The following is an 18,589-nucleotide window of genomic DNA, read 5'->3' as shown; positions in this document are numbered from 1 at the left end:
ATGCGCGCATCCGCTCGACCTCTCCATGAGGTACCCCCATATTCACATTCGCGGTGGCCACGCCGTGGCTTGGACCGGCACCCGTATCATCTTCATTGGTCCACTGAGTCAGTTCCGCAGCTTCATTTTCGACAATCATGTTGTGCATTATGATACATGCATACATGACATCGCCGATGTTGGGAATATACCACTGCCGTCTGCCGTTAAGTCCCTTCACTACCGCCCATCGACTCTGGAGCACACCAAATGTCCGCTCCACATCCTTGCGCGCTGCCTCCTCACGGCTCGCAAAGTATGTCTTCTTTTGTCCGAGTGGATGCTTGATCGTCTTCACAAAGACGGACCAGTTTGGGTATATCTCATCCACCAAATAGTATCTCTTATCGTGTTGGTTGTCGTTGGCGACGAAACTGATGGAGGGACCAACGCCATTGCACTGATCGTTGAACAGGGGCGACGACTGGAGAATGTTGATGTCGTTGTTCGACCTGGCGACTCCAAAATAAACATGTCATGTCCACAGCCGGTAGTCAGCTACAACTTCAAGGATCATTGTGGGATGCTTGGCTTTGAAGCCGGTAGTGGTGTACATCCCCTTCAAGGCGGTGGGGCAGTTCTTCCACTCCCAATGCATACAATCTATGTTGTCCAACATCACAGGGAACCCGTGCACCGACCCATGCATATCTATCAGCCCCTGGCAGTTGCCCGAATACCGCTCTAATGCCCGCGCAAAAATTCTGCACACACTCGACGGCTATCGACTCGCCAATGTGAAGGTACTCGTCGATCGGTCGCGCCTCCGTACGCCAGTTGCCTGATTGCGACAGTGCACTTCTGTAAGGGCGTGAGACCAGGTTTGCCAACCGCATCCTCCCTGATCCTGAAATACATGTATCTTCTCTCTAAAGCACTCACGATATGCATAAACAGCGGACGATGCATCCTAAAACGTCGCCGAAATAAGGCATCCCCAAAACGCGACTGCGGAGCAAAGTAGTCTTGATACAACCGAATATGTGCAGCAATGCGGTCACGGGATATTGTAGTTCGACGACGGATCGGCCGAGGTACCGCCGCCTGCTGCCGCCGCTGGGCCCTCTGCTGTAGCAGCCGATCTATCGCCCCTTCCACAACGACCTCCAATTCATCCTCGCTATCACTGTCACTAGCGCCCCCGCCACTACCACCCGCACGACTACTAGTCATTTTAGATATACTTGAAAATAGAGATGTAGAGAGAGAAACTTGTTAACAAGTGGTGTGAATGAAATGAAGTTGAACGAGCCGTATACATAAAGTTTTTTTTTTTTAAAAAATTATAAAACTTGGACGTCCGACCCAGCCACAATGGCGGACGTCCGCCTGCCCGTCGCCAGGATATCCGAGGACGTCGGGTGTCCTCACGGGACGTCCATGTCCGACTTATTTTGTTCCAATGGCGGACATCCCGGTCGCCCGTCGCAGAAGTCCGACCAGACGTCCGCCACCGGAGATGTTCTAAGTGAGAGTATATTATCTGAAGACATCATAGACAGTACGTTACTCAATAGTAAAGCATTATATTTTCAAAGCCCGAATGCGAAACCAACTGAAAATGAATAGTACAAAGAAGTGAAAATATCTGTATAGTTACAATGTATGCATAAGTAACAGATAATTTGATGAATTTGCCATGTTTCAGAATGTGATGAGCAGGAAAACTCATGACAATAATCTCAGTACATATACAATAATCATAGTCTCAAGAATATCGAACACAAGTCTATATGGAACAACAGGCAAATAACACAAAAGGCACACCAGGTGCTGCAACGCAGAAACACACACGAGATAGATGCGGGAAGCATCATATCTATCTGTATGAGTCGGGGCGCTTAGGTTTGCTTTGAACGACAGCCTCGATCTTCTCCATTATTGCAGGCGTAAGCAAAGGAATGACATTGATAGCCTTCATGTTCTCTTGAATCTGCAAAGCAGTAATCAAGAGGCAGCTACTCAGTTTTTGCCATAAATGTGCGAAGGTTTGGTCACAAGAAACATTAATATGGTGTCACAAGCCAACCTTCTCTCCCTCTCTCTCTCTCCCCTGTGCTTTAAACTCATTTTTTTTATCTCCAACAAATTTCACCATTTCAAAGAGATAACACATAAATTCAAAGGGATAAAGTGGGCATGTGAAAGAGAGAAGAGGAGAGACAACATAGTGATAGGTGAGGACCATTAATGATAAAGCAAAAAAGAGAAGAATAAAGAGTGGTTATTTCGTTTTCAAGAGTTGAATACTTGGATAGTTAAATGAATTATAGATCTTTATTCGAATATAGATCTATCAATTGATTTTGCAACTCAATCTCATCATGGTATGGTAACTAGATCACTATATTTTCCAAGACCGTATAGTTTAATAAAGTAAGAAATTCGGATATTCATTTTAACATAATATCCCTAAGGTTTCGAAAACAAAGAATGTAAGAAATGTAACGGAAAAGAAAACGTACTAGCAAGACTAAGTGTATAGATAACGGAAATGAATCCAATAACTCAATAGCATAGAGAAAGGATGTGTAAAGGAAATGGGCCATGATGCTGACCTGGGACTCCTTGGTGGCACCTGTGATAACCGAAGAAACATTGGGATTCGAAGCACACCAAGCAATTGCAAGCTGTGATAATGGCACACCGAGCTCATCTGCAATTGGTCTTAAGCCATCTACTTTCTTTAGCACATCATCTACCAAGGATCTGCTAGCAAGATTCTACAGAATTTGCAACATACAGGATTAACAAGTAGTAGAAGATGACGAAGAACTACACAACATGGGAAAATAGTGAAGCATGTGCAAATATGAAGATAAATGAGTTAACTAAGCATGACACTAACATAAATTGTTATGGGATTTCATATACAGGAAGCCACAGGATTTGTTGCAAACTTCCCCACAAAATATAGAACCAATTAAAATGTAAAGGGTTATGGGTGAAGCAATAATTCCAAATTGATCTCTCTGCGTTCTTCTCTTAACAACTACTGTGCCCCCACAACCAAACTATACAGATATTTTAAGCACTAATTCAGTGTTGTTAGGAGCGCGGGGCAGGGGCAATTCGGTAAAAATCGGGTGTGCGCCCGACAAATCGAGGTACTCTATCGAGTGTTCACATTAAGTCATTAACAATTGGTATGAGTGTGAACTCTTCAGGACATATATATTACAGACTAATAATTACTTTTGTTTTGAAATATCATTAATTAGGAGTGAATTAAGATAAATGACATTAAATGGGTGTAATTTTCAAACACAGATAATACTATTAATTAGTATACTAAAAAAGGCACATATTTTTTAAAAACAAATGAATGACATTAAATGGGTGTAATTTTGAAAACAGATATAATTAGTATTCTAAAAAAACACATACTGGTCTAAAACTTTTTCTGTTTCAAAAACTATGAAATGAAATGAAATTTCATAACCCTTTTAAAAAAGTTACTGCAAACAGAAAGTTCCCCATCAGCGACCAGCCGCCCCCGGAATGCCGCTTGCCCCAAGCCCCTTGGGGCAATTCTGGTGGAGACCCGGTCGATTTTAATAACACTGAGGCACTATCAAAGTCCCAGTCTCACTTAACTTCCATATAATGGCTTGTAACTGTTACTAGTTCAGCACAAAATAATCACGAAAGCAAAGAAAAAACACAAAAATTGTTCACCGGTTTGTGACTACATGACCATGCCTGAGGGCGTGTCAAGTCAAGGAGTTTTCACTAGAATATTTTGAGACACAGATACAAGAGATTACATAGCTATTTATATTAGGAATCAACCCCAATCCAACTCAAAATGATTCTACCAAAACTAACTAAAAAAATACTGTAGTTCATAAAAAATCTCGTTCAGGCCAAAACTATAGATCACACAGCAAAAACATCAACATAGAGGCATGCAGGTTGGCAACACAGGCTCGGAGAATAAAATGTGAATAAAAATTCCCATTAGAATTTCAAACAGCAAATATTTTCCTTACCTTATAGTTTTCCAAAGCAAACCTACTGTCTGGAGGGATACTTCCCGATTTATACTTGCCGGTCAAAACTCCAGACGCGAGTGGACTCCATGTTGTGAGGCCAATACCATAGTTAGTGTACAGCGGAAGAAACTCAGTCTCAACCTGTGGAATTCAATGCAGAGGATCGCAATATAGGATCAAATACATATCAAGTAACAAATCCATCACAAACAATAACAGACCAGCTCTGACACATTCCCCACCTCCCAAAAACGGACTTGCAAGAAAAGAAAGCACATTCCCCTGACACTAATTGGGATCAATCAATAAATCCCTAACTGGGAATTGATAACTACTATAAAACTTTTTGACGCGAGGAAACTCGATCCCATTGAAAAATCAGATCTTACATAAAACACCTATCTAACCAGCTATAATTTGCAGATAAAGAAGAAAAAAAAACAGATCTTTACATAATTCAATCGAAGCAATAAGAAATTCCCAAATCCAATCTTACAAATCGAAAAACCCTGACCTTATGCCTGGAGAAGAGATTATACTCGGGCTGCTCGACAATGGGGCCAACGAGATCGAGCCTTTGAGCAACTCCCCACGCCTCCGTGATCTGCTGTGCCGACCACTCACTCGTCCCCCAATAATACGCCCAGCCCTTATCAATCACGTAATTCATAGCCCTGACGGTCTCCTCGATGGGAGTGGAGATGTCGGGGCGGTGGCAGTAGATGAGATCGACGTAATCCATGTCCAATCGCTTCAAACAAGCCTTGGTGCCTTCGATGATGTGCTTGCGGGAGAGGCCCTTGTCGTTGGGGCCGGGGCCGCCCCAGAAGATCTTGGTGGAGATGACGATGTCGGAGCGCTTCCAGCCGAGCTCCTTGATGGCCTGGCCCATGATCTCCTCGGCGCGGCCATTGGCGTAGACCTCGGCGTTGTCGAAGAAGTTGACGCCGTGGTCGCGGCAGCACTGGAGGATGGATTTAGCCTCCTTGACGTCGAGCTGGTTGCCGAAGGTCACCCACGCTCCGTAGGAGAGCTGGGACACCTTCAGCCCCGATCGCCCCAAGTTCTTGTACTGCATTGTTTGGTCTGGAATTTTCATCGAACGCTTGGTGGGGAGAGTGAAGAAGTGATGCTTTTTGTGGGTTTGGTTTCGTTAGAATCAATGGACTCTGTTTACTAAGCAGACATATGAAGCAACTGATTTAGCAAGTGTACTGTAATTGCAGCCTTTTTTATAGTTGGCATTTTATTTTTCTAAATCGAATATTCTATTAAGGCCATTCGCAACGCTATCTCTTATCCGTCTCATCTTTTAACTATTCATGGGTCCCACTGTACTTTTCAGCTCATCTCTTAACTAAGAGACAACACCTGCATCCCTCCATCTCTTAACCATCTCTTAACTATTCATTCAATTTCATTTTTTATTTTTATTTCCAACAAATTCAATTAATAAAAACACACTTAATTAAATAAAATAAAATCACAATTTAAAAAGCTTAAAGAATTGTAAAATACATAATTTCAAAATACATAATTAAAAAATAATAAAATTAAATAAAATAAAAATTACAATTTAAAGGCCTAAAAAAATAAAAAATACATAATTAAAAATTAAAATTTAAATTTTTTTTTCGAATTTTTGATTTAAAAAAAAAAAAAAATTTATGATGTCATAATTCCGACGCCCACTCGCGGGCCGGCGAGTGGGCGTCACGCCATCGCTTAGCGCGCGCCACGTGGCCGCGCGCGTCATCTCGTCAGCTCGAGGCCGGCCTCTTCCGGACGCGTCGCGCGACGAGATGTCTCGTCTCGTCGAGACGAGCGTCGCAACGCTGTCTTGATGTTGTCTCGTCTCGTTGAGACGAGACCGAGACAGCATCGAGCCGCGTTGCGGATGCCCTAAGTTTTAGCTTAATAAATTTTGAGATATAAGAACATCTCCAATGGAGACGGATGTCCCTAGCCCTTCCCGACAGACTTCCCAAAAACACCTCCTGCCACGTCATAAGGAACTCTCACAGCACTACCACGTCATAAGGACATCTCACTGCACAGTGGCGGACATCCCATGGACTTCCCGCAATAAAATAATTCACAAATTCACCAAATTAAATAATTTACGGAATGAAACAATGTACGGAATTAAAATTTTGTATCGCATACGGACGGACAAAGTGCAAAAATAATTCTATTAGATTAAAAAAAAGCAACAACAAAAAAAAAAACTTAAACAAATTACACTCATGAACATATCAACGACGATCCCGAACATATCAACGACGATCCCGACGCAACCAACGACGATCCCGACGCAACCAACGACGATCCCGACGCAACCATAAAATAGCAGACATATGAAGAAATTGAAAACCAACTGATTTATTTAAATGCGCTGTAATTGCAACCTTTTTTTGTAGTTGGCATTTTAGTATTTTTCTGAAGCGAATATTCGCTATTAAGTTTTAGCTTAATAATATTTGAGATATACTTCCTCCATTTCAGATAATTTGTCTCACTTTGATCGAGCATTGGTTTTAAGAAATGTAATGAAAAGTGAGTTGAAAAAGTTAGTCAAATGTGGATCCTATTTTTATATATTAGTTTTATAATAAAATGAGAGTAGGAATGAGTTAGTGGAATATGGAGTCTACTACAAAAAATGTTAGACCGATATAGAAAAATGGGACAAATTATTTGGAATAGGAGGAGTAAGTACCTTCAATAAATGATTAATTAGTATAAAATTTATTAGTAGTATAAATTAGTAACTACAATATATTTTAATGTATTTAAAATATGTAAGAGTTTTGATCAATGTCGAACCTTCTTAAAAGTCGAACTAGAGACCAAATTTTGGCCATCCATTTTTCTTATTTTTTTAATTTTAATTTTAATTTTTTTAAAAAAAATTTAATTGTTTTTAAAAAAAATTTAAAAAAATTTGTTTTTTTTTGTTCAATAAAAACTTGCTGGAGTAAAGAATAAACTATATTCACTGCATAATGAACTAAATGAACGTATGTTATGAAGTAATTTTTCGCATTCATTACATACCGAATTTACTTAAACTGAAAGATAATTATGTCATAACATATTATGAAGTAATAAACTAATGGAACGAAGTAATAGCATGACTGAATGAAGTAATAAACTAACGGAATGAAGTAATAGCATGACTGAATGAAGTAATAAGTTCATTACTACTGCTTGACGTTTAACACATTTAACATTGTATTTCAATAAAATGTCATATTTACTTCATTACTAACATTCATTTGGTTCATTATTTATTGAATATAGTTCATTACTACCGCTTAACGTTTAACACTAAAATTTGTTGTATCATTAATGTATTTCAATCGAGTAATGATAAACAACCAAATTTTGTACAACCAAAACAAAATTATATTAGTAATTTTGATGTGTTAATTAAATATTAAAATAATAAATATAGTTAGTTAACAAATTAAAAACCCTTTATTAATTTTTGGCCTCATTTTCAATTTTTTATTTTTATATTTGAATTATTTCTCTATTATTTTTCAAATTTGAATTAAAATATGCATTAATTATATTTTATGATTCAAAAAAATTTAAAAAATTATACACAAATACCATAATATTATGCACGTTCCCTATACTATATATATGTCTATACTTTTTTAATTAAATACATAAATAAATTAATTTTTGGTTGTACAAAATTTGGTTGCATAGCTCTATTGATTTCAATAACATGTCAAAATTACTTCATAACATACTTCATTTAGTTAATTATTTAGTGAATATAGTTCATTATTTACCCCGGCAAGTTTTTATTGAATACAAAAATTAAAAATTTTAAAAAAAATTAAAATAAATTAAAATAATTAAAATTAAAATAAAAAAGTTTTTATTAAATAAATTATTAAATTAATTATAAATTAATCCTAACCACAATATTAAAAAAATAAAATACTCTAATTTGATCTCTAGTTCAATTTTTAAGAGTGAATTTGTAGATAATGAGACCCTGTACTTTAAACTTTGTATTCTATATGAATATCAATATTCCTCCTAGATTTTTTCCTATTAATTTTACTGACCATGAGAAAATGCTAAATCTAACCATGGGAATAATTTTTAGATAACCATGGAAAAATGCTGAATCATATAGATGTCTACAAAACACGTGAAGAGAAAAAAAATCAACATACTGGATTTCTACGAATTCTATAATATGTAAATCTATATTCCTAAAACTTGAAAATCCTAAGCTCCGGTCTTAGGCAGCAAAACTTGAAAATCCTAAACTCTAGCTTTAGGCAGCAACTATTTTAAATTGGGCGGATCCAAGTGTAATGAGAGAGGGGCTTAAGCTCTCAATAGATGTCCATCAAACATGTGGAAGAAAAAAAAAATCAACATATTAGATTTCTACAAATTCTATAATATGTAAATCTATGCTCCTAAAACTTGAAAATCCTAAGCTCTAGCTAGTAGCGGAGCCGGCTGATAATATGGGGTACCACCGTACCCCCGAAACAAAGGGTATATACTGAATATAGAGATTTGCTTATTAAAAAGTATTGTTGGCATGATGGTTTAATGGGCTTCATTTAGCACGAAGGTTATGAGTTCAAACCTCTTAGACTACATTTTGGGTCTCTTTATTTCTTTTGAAGCTTTTATTATGTTCTAACATTGGAAAATTCTACTATATCATTTTAATTCTTTTTCTGTTTTATTTTGTTAAAACAATTTGTTTTAACTTTTTCCATGTTTTGTTTAACAAACAATTGAAAGTTACTCTATAATAGATATTTTTAATTAATTCATTTTCGGTTTTATTTTGTTAAAACAATTTGTTTATCTTTTTCCATGTTTTGTTTCATCAAATAATTAAGAGTTACTCTACAATAGATATTTTTACACTATATGATTTCTTGTTAGTCATTATGTTTGCATTTTATATAAAATATTTATAACATAACTAAGAGATTGAAAAAGCTTTATTTCTTTTGAAGCTTTTATTATGTTCTAACATTGGAAAATTCTACTATATCATTTTAATTCTTTCTCTGTTTTAACTTTTTCCAAGTTTTGTTTTATCAAACAATTGAAAGTTACTCTATAATAGATATTTTTAATTAATTCTTTTTCGGTTTTATTTTGTTAAAACAATTTGTTTATCTTTTTCCATTCATCAAATAATTAAGAGTTGCTCTACAATAGATATTTTTACACTATGTGATTTCTTGTTAGTCATTATGCTTGCATTTTATATAAAATATTTATAACATAATTAAGAGATTGAAAAAGAATGTAAGGCTTTTCAAAACTTCTAATTATTTGTTGTGCCCTGAATAAAAAATTCTGGATCTGTCACTGGCTCTAGCCTTAGTCAACAACTATTTTAAATTGGGCGGACCCAAGTGTAATAAGAGAAGGGCTTAAGCCCTCAATAGATGCCTACCAAACACGTGGAAGAAAAAAAAGAAACCAACATACTGGATTTCTACGAATTCTATAATATGTAAATAATCCTAGAACTTAAAAATCCTAAGCTCTAGCCTTAGGCAGCAGCTATTTTAAATTGGGCGGACCCAAGTGTAATAAGGGAGGGGCTTAAGCCCTCAATAGATGCCTACCAAACACGCGGAAGAAAAAAAAGAAACCAACATACTGGATTTCTACGAATTCTATAATATGTAAATCTATACTCGTAGAACTTGAAAATCCTAAGCTCTAGCCTTAGGCAGCAAAATTTAAAAATCCTAAGCTCTAGCCTTAGCCAGCAACTATTTTAAATTGGGCAGACCCAAGTATAATGAGGGAGGGACTTAAACCCTCAATGGATGTCTACCAGACACGTGGAAGAAAAAAAAGAAATCAACATATTGGATTTCTACGAATTCTATAATATGTAAATCTATACTCCTAGAACTTGAAAATCCTAAGCTCTAGCCTTAGGCAGCAAAACTTGAAAATTCTAAGCTCTAGCCTTAGGCAGTTAGGCAACAACTATTTTAAATTGGGCGGACCCAAGTGTAATGGGGGAGGGAGGCTTTAAGCCCTCAATAAAAAAAATTAATTTTTTTTTCTATTAATTGTTTTTAAAATATATTCAAATTTAGTGTAAATTATATTATAGTGTAAAGCCCCTATAAATTATCTAAATTACTCAAATATATACTTTAAAATAAAATTTAGAAACCTCAGCCTCTATCGATAAATATTTCTACGTCCGCTACCGATTTATATTTTTAATGAATACAATTAATAGGGAAAATGTATGTGGAATATTGGTTATAATAGGAAATAAAAAATAGAAATAAGTAAAAAAAATAATTAAAGTCCAAATAATGTTAGTACTCCCTCCGTCCCAATTAAGATAATCCATTTTTTCGGATGTATTTTGGAAAAATGATATAGTTAAAGTTGAGATAAAGTAAAGTAAGAGAGAGAATAATATAGAGGAGAGTCTCTTCTTTATTATTCTCTCTTTTACTTTGATTTCTCTATAATTTAACTATTTATTACGCCCTATGTCCCCCAAATATTGTCTCACTTTGGCCACTGAAAAGTGAGTTGAAAAAGTTAATGGAATATGACTACTAATTTTATATATTAGTTTTATAATAAAATATTAGTAGAAATGAGTTAGTGGAATATAGGGTCCACTATTAAAAATGGTAAAAAAATGAAATAGGAAAAATTTTGTGGGAGAGATAAAAGTGAAAAAATGGGACAAACTTTTAGGGACGGAGTGAATATCAATTTTCCATAATAAGTGTGAAAAAAAAGAAAGGGATCGTCTTAACTGGGATAGAGTGAGTATATAATTTTAAATAAATTAAAGTATTTTTAGTATCATACTTGAGTGGATTTTTATGAGATTTACCCAAGTACCTTAATTACAAAATTTAAAGCATGTATTCATAGCCTATATTGGTTCTTTCGTAATTATATGGATTTTAAGTTTTGAAAAGAATTATGCTAAAAATCTTGACCCATCACCATATAATAGTCCAACATCATCACCAAGCCCATGCAACCCAACGATACAAGCCCGCCCACCATCTCCTCAACAAACTATCGATCCATAAGTATGACATGACATCCATGAGATATAATTCACTTTTGTTATTTTTATAATTTAGTACTCTCATTGTGTATTTTATACTAGTGACACATTAATATTTTTGAGATGTAACACATTTCAAAAATAGAAACATTACTTTGTTTGTTATTTTCTCTATTACTTTATTCTCTATTTAATTCATAAAATAATAGTAGTACTACGTAAAAGGAGTTAAGCCCAAGTTTAAGTTTGGAGAACTCATTCCCTTTCAACAATTGTTTCCATAGTGCGTCGGCCTTCTTTAGTTAAGTACTTTGAAGAGTGACCTATTCCAAAATTTTAGTTAAGCATGAGCACCAAATCATCATATGGTTTAGTGTATGTCTGTAACTTTTGTATTTACTACTCCAAACCTGTTTTCCAAGGCATTAGTAATTTTCAGGACCTAAAAAAACATGAATTTGATACTCCATTGATCACAAGTGCGTTGATGTCAATGCAAAGTCGAGCAGAGCAGTATTCTACACTAATATTTCCATGAAAAATCAGAAAACTCTTGAATCCTTTCCAAAATAAATTCGATTAAAAGTTCAACACATGAACAAAAATATGAATAGATTCACAAATTCCAATATCCTAATACCCTCATCAGAAACTAAGCAGAAAGATGTGCATAAGAAGAGGGCATCACAACATAGAAGAATACATAAGTTGGACCCAAAGTAATTCCAAAACACAGTTGCAATCCAACAGAAATCAAAGCTGTTCATTACTTAGTCATCTGATTATTCACAAGTGGTATTAGTCTGCCGCAGCTGTTTTCATTCAACATGTACATGTAACATATCCTTGCCTATTATGTCCATTTATACAAGAAATTACTATTATCAAATTACAGCCGCTGCCTTTTAACTCGTCACTAGGTGAGAAATTTCTTCAATAGAACACAAAATTTATATTTTAAGAGGTTCACAATCAAATTTTTACTTTATTTCACAAAATATTGGAGAGGGGTAAGAGAAGGAGGGAAGTGAAACAAGGTGAGGGGTGCGACGAGTGCGGTGGCGAGGTCAACCGGACGGCGACGATCGAGTTGTTTCAATGCCTTTTGAGAACTACCCACTTTTATTTTATATTTTTAACATATTTACAGTAAAATTGAAATTAAAATGTACGCATAATAAACTTTTATATTCTATTCTTTAGTTTATATGGAAACAATATTATTTTGATACACTTAAACGACTATAAATTTCAAATGAAATGCTTCAAAATTTTAGTTCCATAAAAATCAAAACAAGACAGGGTCTCATTTCTTAAGATGAATTCTAATTGCGCTTGTAATACCACCAATTATGTCTTTATCGTCAAAAAGTTTTACGTGGATATCTTGCACGCTTCCATCGAAGTACAATTGAAAAAGTTATGAATGTTTTATGAAAACAGCGCACTCTAGAGATTTCCACTCGACCAGTGGTTTTACCCTTTTAACTCCACCTCAGAAAAACATATCCGACTTATCAAACATATTTCCACATTCGTTTGTGCCGTCATGCAATCCATTCAAAACTTATCAAACGGTTCTACATCTCATTTGTGGCATCATTCATCCATCCTTCAAGTCTTCTGCAGCGTTCTTTGTCGAATCCTAGTTGATCATCAATCAAGCAAAATGACCATATCAATTTAGTACTATGTTTTTCCTTCGATCTCTCTATGTGTGTCACTTATTGTTAACCTTGAAGTAGAATACCATGATCTCTCTAATGAATTTTTTAGTCGATCATCAGATCACTTACTTTGTCAAACATCGATTTTTTCCTCTATGACTTTAACTGTGCACTGACATTGTTCCAACCAAACTTTCTAGAAGGGTCGATAGCAAGGCACAAATTTCATCAGGGAATTAGGATATTCATAAAAAATAGTCTCATTTCATAAATGAAAACTTCATCTCATACTTTATCCACTTTTTCTTCTCTTCTCTCTTTCTTACTTTATCATTTTTTTTCTCATTCTCATTCTTTCTTTGCCACGCGCCGTCTATAAATCAGACTATTTTTTTTTGGATCGAGGAAGTATTATATTTATAAAATACATGAAATATTAGTTTAAAATTGAAATTCATATTTTCTCAATAAAAAAGAGAGAGAGAATAGTTGTCCTCCAATGGACTCTATTTGCCCTGTTTGACTGGCAAAGTTGTTGGCCTGTAAAATAGAGATGTGTTATGCACATAGGCGTCAATCACTCCGCAACAAATTTGGCCTTTCCACTTTTATTTAAATAAGATAAGTCAATATTTATTCAGCGGCGAATATGAAAGCGTAATGTAACCAATTAGCATTATTATTCAATTGAAGATTGTTTGACGATAGAATAGATTGAATGAAAGAATAAAATTTAAGTCAACAATATTCATTGAGCGGCGGCCATCTGCAACCATGTGATTTTCTTGATAGGTGTGAGCTGCTAATTGTCGGAGCTATTACTATCAAATATTCAAGAAAATGAACACAAATATGTGGCATTATGATAATGATGCATTCAACATTGTTTTTGTATAAGCCGAAGTATCCATCTTTTGATAGATCGATTTTGGAAATGAATTCTACTTGAAATGTTGTAGTAACATTAATCAGCCTCGTACTCTGGTCCACTAGGGCGCTCGGATTTGATAAATATAAGTTGTAAATAACATAATTTGAGTAATGAGTTGTGAAAAGTTTTATAAATGAATGTGAATTAAATTTATGGAATAGATGAAAAATGGTACTCCTATAAAATAAAGCCTAATTTATAGGCCATAAATCATGACAGCCTTTTATTTCCGCGTTATTTTATTCCTATTGGTTTCTTAGCATATAGTGAGACATAGATTCTCTTAATGAATATAGCCTTTTTCAATTTTAATATTTGTGCTTGTGGCCTTAAAAGCAAACTTTTTAGTGTATAAATTTTATTCAACGTAACCACTAATGACGACTTTACTCATTTTATTCGGCATAATAATTTAGAAGAGTAAAATCAACTGTAATGTAAATCATGGAGTATTTGATATTGTGTAATGTGATATTGTAATTTTTAAAAAGTCAAATCATGATTAGGGCTGGGGAAAAATACCGAAAAAATGATATATCGCTCGTATCGTATTGAAAAATATCGAAAAATTATCGAATTTTCGATATATCGTAATTTTCGATACGAGAAGATATCGTATCGTAAGTTTTCGATACGATAACGATATGAATTTTGTTATATCGCGATATATCGTTTTATATCGAAAATACGATATATATCAAAAAATTTCGATATATCGATATTTTCGATATATATCGATCTTTATTTTCGATATATATCGATATATATCAAAATTTTCGATATATATCGATATATCGAATTTCGGTACGATATATCGAAATATCGATACGATAACGATATGAATTTTTTTATATCGAAAGTTCGATATATCGAAACTTTCGATACGATAACGATATGAAATTCTTTTATATCGATATTTTCGATACGATACACGATACAGCGTTTTCGATACGATAAATCGTATCGACCCACCCCTAATCATGATTATCTGAAAAAAAGTCAAGTAGATTGAAAGGAAGTATTTAGAGAGTATATGATGGAATGCAATGGGAAGGAATTTAGATATGATAGAATAAATATTCTCAAAATTGAGATATGAAAAAAAGAGTTGAGTATATATGCTAATCTTATTATAATAATTGTTTTTGTTCCCTTTTCCTTTTTATCTCGTTGGAGGATGAGAATCAAAATTTTTACAAAAATCAATGACTCACAATAAGATGTAGTAGTATAAAAAGTTAGTATAGAGTATAAAAAAAAAATCTAATTCAATAAATTATATTTATATATATAGTGCAATAGTAAAAAAGGGATCAACGGACTCACGATAAGTCGTGATGAATTTGGTATATCTCCTTCAATACATTTGATGTTCATAAGTCAAGTGGAGCTAGTATTTGTTTACTTTGTGGTGTATATTTTTTTACCTAACTACTATATGTAACTTTTTCATACCATCCCAATTTTTTCAACAAATTTGTTGTGCACCTTATCCTTATGAGATGCAAAAATGTAATGTTACCTAAGAAACACCATAGTTTTATTACTAAAAATCGAGAATGTTAAAATTGGAAAAAAAAAAACAAAAACACAAAAGTAAATAATGTTATTACTAGATGTGTTTTAACTTGTAAGTGATGGTGACATAATAAATTCTAGATAAACAATGTATTGTCTCCAGGAAATTTAAGTGGCCTACAGATTTCAGTTCGGTAAATAACAATATCTAAAGTTCACTTCAGACCCAAGTAAAAAATATAAATACACCATACATGGAGTATTATTTTGAGCAATTAATAATAAAAAAACAAATAATGAGTGGTAATCCACGTGCCCATTTCTGGATTTTTGTTATATGTCACAATCTCCCATTTTATATAGGAGTATTTTCACATACTTGTTGGAATCCCGTTAAGTTAGATGTTGCATGATATTTAATTTGGTCCCAAAATAGAGAATATTTATAGATGAAATTGTCATTTTGCTAACGGCTCCATAAATAACGTAACGTCCCCAAATTCCAACCTTTATCTGTGTGGATCAATTTGTGTTTGTTTGGAGAGGAAGCAACATCACACTCACACTCTTAGATTGATTGAGCTACCTTTCATCCACTCAACTCTTATCTCCAATGGTTTTTTATATCAAATTCTAGGGAAGCTCAAGTCATGACTTTCTATAACTTCAATCAAATTTAATAAATGGCGATTTAAATTGCAATTATCTCTTCGTATTATTGAATGGCATGTCTTGCTAAAATTGGTTCAATCAACCCATTCGTATAAAGTTCATGTTAAACCAGTAGAGAGTAAACTAATAATCCTCCTGTCCCACTTTAAGTGTGACATTTCTAATTCGGCACGAGATTTTATGTAGTACTATTATTTTGTGAGTAAGTGGAGAAAATAAAGTAACAGATGGGAAAAAATAGAGAGATTAGTGTTTCTATATTTAGAAATGTGTCATTTAGAGTGAGATATCCCCAAAAGGAGAATGTGTCACTTAGAGTGTGATGAAAGAAGAGGTAATTGAACCCAAAATTATATCTAATCTATTTATACTACAAAATAGTATGAGATTAATTTCTCCATCTTGAGTCTCACACATAAGAGATGTCATCAATCCATCACAGAAAACGGTGCACACTTCGTCCGTCATTAGTTTTAATGAAAGCTAGATTAACTGTTTCTGTTTTGAGTGAAGAAATGAACTCACTTTTATTTTTCTATACTAGTTAATGTAGCTAATGATTTGTCATGTTTGGTTTTTTAAAAATAGGCATACGATATAAGGGCAAATTAAATACGCAAAGTATATAAATATGTCCAAAAAAATAAAAAATAAAAGTGTATATTGTCTTATAGGATACTTTATACTCCGTATACTACAAAGTATGCTCTATTTTTTAGAACAGTTATGTATTACGATTAATAAGGTTATTTAATTTGGTATATAAAAATTTGGGAAATACACAATTATATGCAAGTAATATATAAATGTACAATTGATAAATATAATACTAATTTACCGTAGTATAATAAGAATATAATATACCATTGGGAAATGGTATGCTCTATTTACCTTATGTGAGCACTATCCTTGTTTGATGTACGTTTAATATTATTTGTATTGTTTTATACATTTAGTTTGATTCTTTGAATTTTTAGCTTACAACATTCATAATAAATTAATAATTAAAGTTTGTTTTTTCAATTTCTTTATAATTTCAAATAAGTGAATAAATTAATCAACTGAGCTTTAATTTTTATTAATTTTACAAAATTTAAAATGTCAATACTTTTTTTTGAATATATATATTAAAATCAAACTAAATATATAAATTGAAATAAATAATGTTAATGTGTGTCAAATAAGAATGATGTAAAATTTTCTTACTTGAAGGTATGTAGTAGTAAGACTTTGAGCTGTGACGCTATGGCATAACAGGTTCCACAAAAAATTACTCCGTACTACTATATCCTCGTACTACTATATCCTGTATCACTAATTTATGTTGCTAATTTACAACTCCATCCGTTCCAAGATATTAGACCTTTTTCTTTTGGGCACAGGAATTTATGAGATAGTTGTTTGGTAGTGTAAGTGGAGTTGCTAGTAGAGTAAATTTTTACTATAAATAAAAATGGTTCAAGTGTATTGAGACACCCCAAAGTGGAATAGGGGTCTAATATCTTAGGACGGAGGGAATACTAGTTCGTCAAACCTATATATAATATAATTGTCTTGACATTTTACAACAATTAATATTTTAAATGCATTTAAAGATTATCCTTTTCTATTCACTCCATTTCAAGTCACATAATGAGGAGTACAATAACCTGAGAAAAGGCCATCAAATATTTGATTTGAATTGTGGAGGGGAATCGAAGCGGTAAATTTGAAAGAAAAAGTAAAAATAAAGCTTAGAACTTCTATCTTTACCAAAGTTTGAGGTCCGATCTAGAATGGTTAAAATAAAAACCCAAATTCCATAGAGAGCTTGACCAAAACCTCCACTTTAGCAAATAAAAGTTGAAGGGTTTAGACCGCCAAATTTCCGGTAGCAAACAAGGCCTACGCAATCTGCCTTTCACTTTTAATTATGTAAAAAGATGTTAATTGAGTGAAAATCTGAATAAAGCTAAAGGCAAAAAAAGCTTCCCCACAACCATCTTCTTGACTATTTTTTTCATTAATTAAATCAAACTCATAGCATATAGCAACATGCTCCATTGCTTGTAAGTCAAGGGTTAGTAATTATTACAAATTTGATCAATTTGTGGGCCTATCCGAACCCCCTCTTCTTTTAATTTGTTTCTACGACCAAAATAATGACCTTTAAATCGATATCGAATTTGGGATAAATTTGTCTGCTTATCCTCTTATTAAGCGCTAAATAAAACACTTCAACTATTTTTTAATCATCGATTATTCTCCATTGATTACTGCGGTCACATTGTTCACGGACCATGTGCATAATTATATTAATTAAATTTGATATCGAACTCTAACATTATAAAGTCTAGACCATAATTGTGATTTGTGAATAAAAAAAACAAGTTCCAAATGGACTTCGACTAAATTCGATAAAAAAATACTAATACCCACAAAATTTGATGAAAAAGTAAAATAATAAAAAAAAATTGCGAAATGAATATGTAATATTGGGTTGAGGTTAGTTCCAGCGGTCATGATTGACTTTGCTTTACCATCACTACCTAAAAGCTTGTATTCTTATAACTACCCATGTTCACTAATTAGCCATCACCAAATTAAGACTTTGGTTGAGAGTTGTTGGTGATGAATAGTTTTCACAAATTTCTATATAGTTTTGGTTCATTATTATTTATCATGATAATTTAGATGACTAGCTAGGGATGAGTTAGAG

General features: G+C 33.6%; 1 protein-coding gene across 1 annotated transcript; it reads right to left on the bottom strand.

Annotated features, from left to right (window-relative positions):
* Positions 1-1,583: 1,583 nt before the first annotated feature.
* On the bottom strand, positions 1,584-5,237 carry KAB1 (potassium channel beta subunit 1). Its single transcript, XM_048094734.2, has 4 exons — positions 4,549-5,237; positions 4,032-4,175; positions 2,598-2,762; positions 1,584-1,972 (listed from the first exon to the last, which is right to left on the bottom strand). The coding sequence occupies exons 1-4, from the start codon at positions 5,131-5,133 to the stop codon at positions 1,859-1,861; spliced, it is 1,008 nt and encodes a 335-aa protein (XP_047950691.1). The 5' UTR covers positions 5,134-5,237; the 3' UTR covers positions 1,584-1,858.
* Between the last annotated feature and the right edge of the window lie 13,352 nt (positions 5,238-18,589).

The sequence above is a fragment of the Salvia hispanica genome, chromosome 4 (assembly GCF_029641045.1).
Source record: "Salvia hispanica isolate PSC_SH4W2 chromosome 4, Shi_PSC_v1, whole genome shotgun sequence".
NCBI lineage: Eukaryota > Viridiplantae > Streptophyta > Magnoliopsida > Lamiales > Lamiaceae > Salvia > Salvia hispanica.
This window is presented reverse-complemented; position numbering and strand designations above follow the sequence as displayed.

Excerpts from the sequence above, each read along its gene's own strand:
- KAB1 (XM_048094734.2), bottom strand. The coding sequence starts at position 5,133 with ATGAAAATTCCAGACCAAACAATGCAGTACAAGAACTTGGGGCGATCG. Across the intron at positions 4,176-4,548 it reads ATCTCTTCTCCAGGCATAAG|GTTGAGACTGAGTTTCTTCC; the intron begins GTCAGGGTTTTT and ends TGAATTCCACAG. Across the intron at positions 1,973-2,597 it reads GTGCCACCAAGGAGTCCCAG|ATTCAAGAGAACATGAAGGC; the intron begins GTCAGCATCATG and ends ACTGCTTTGCAG.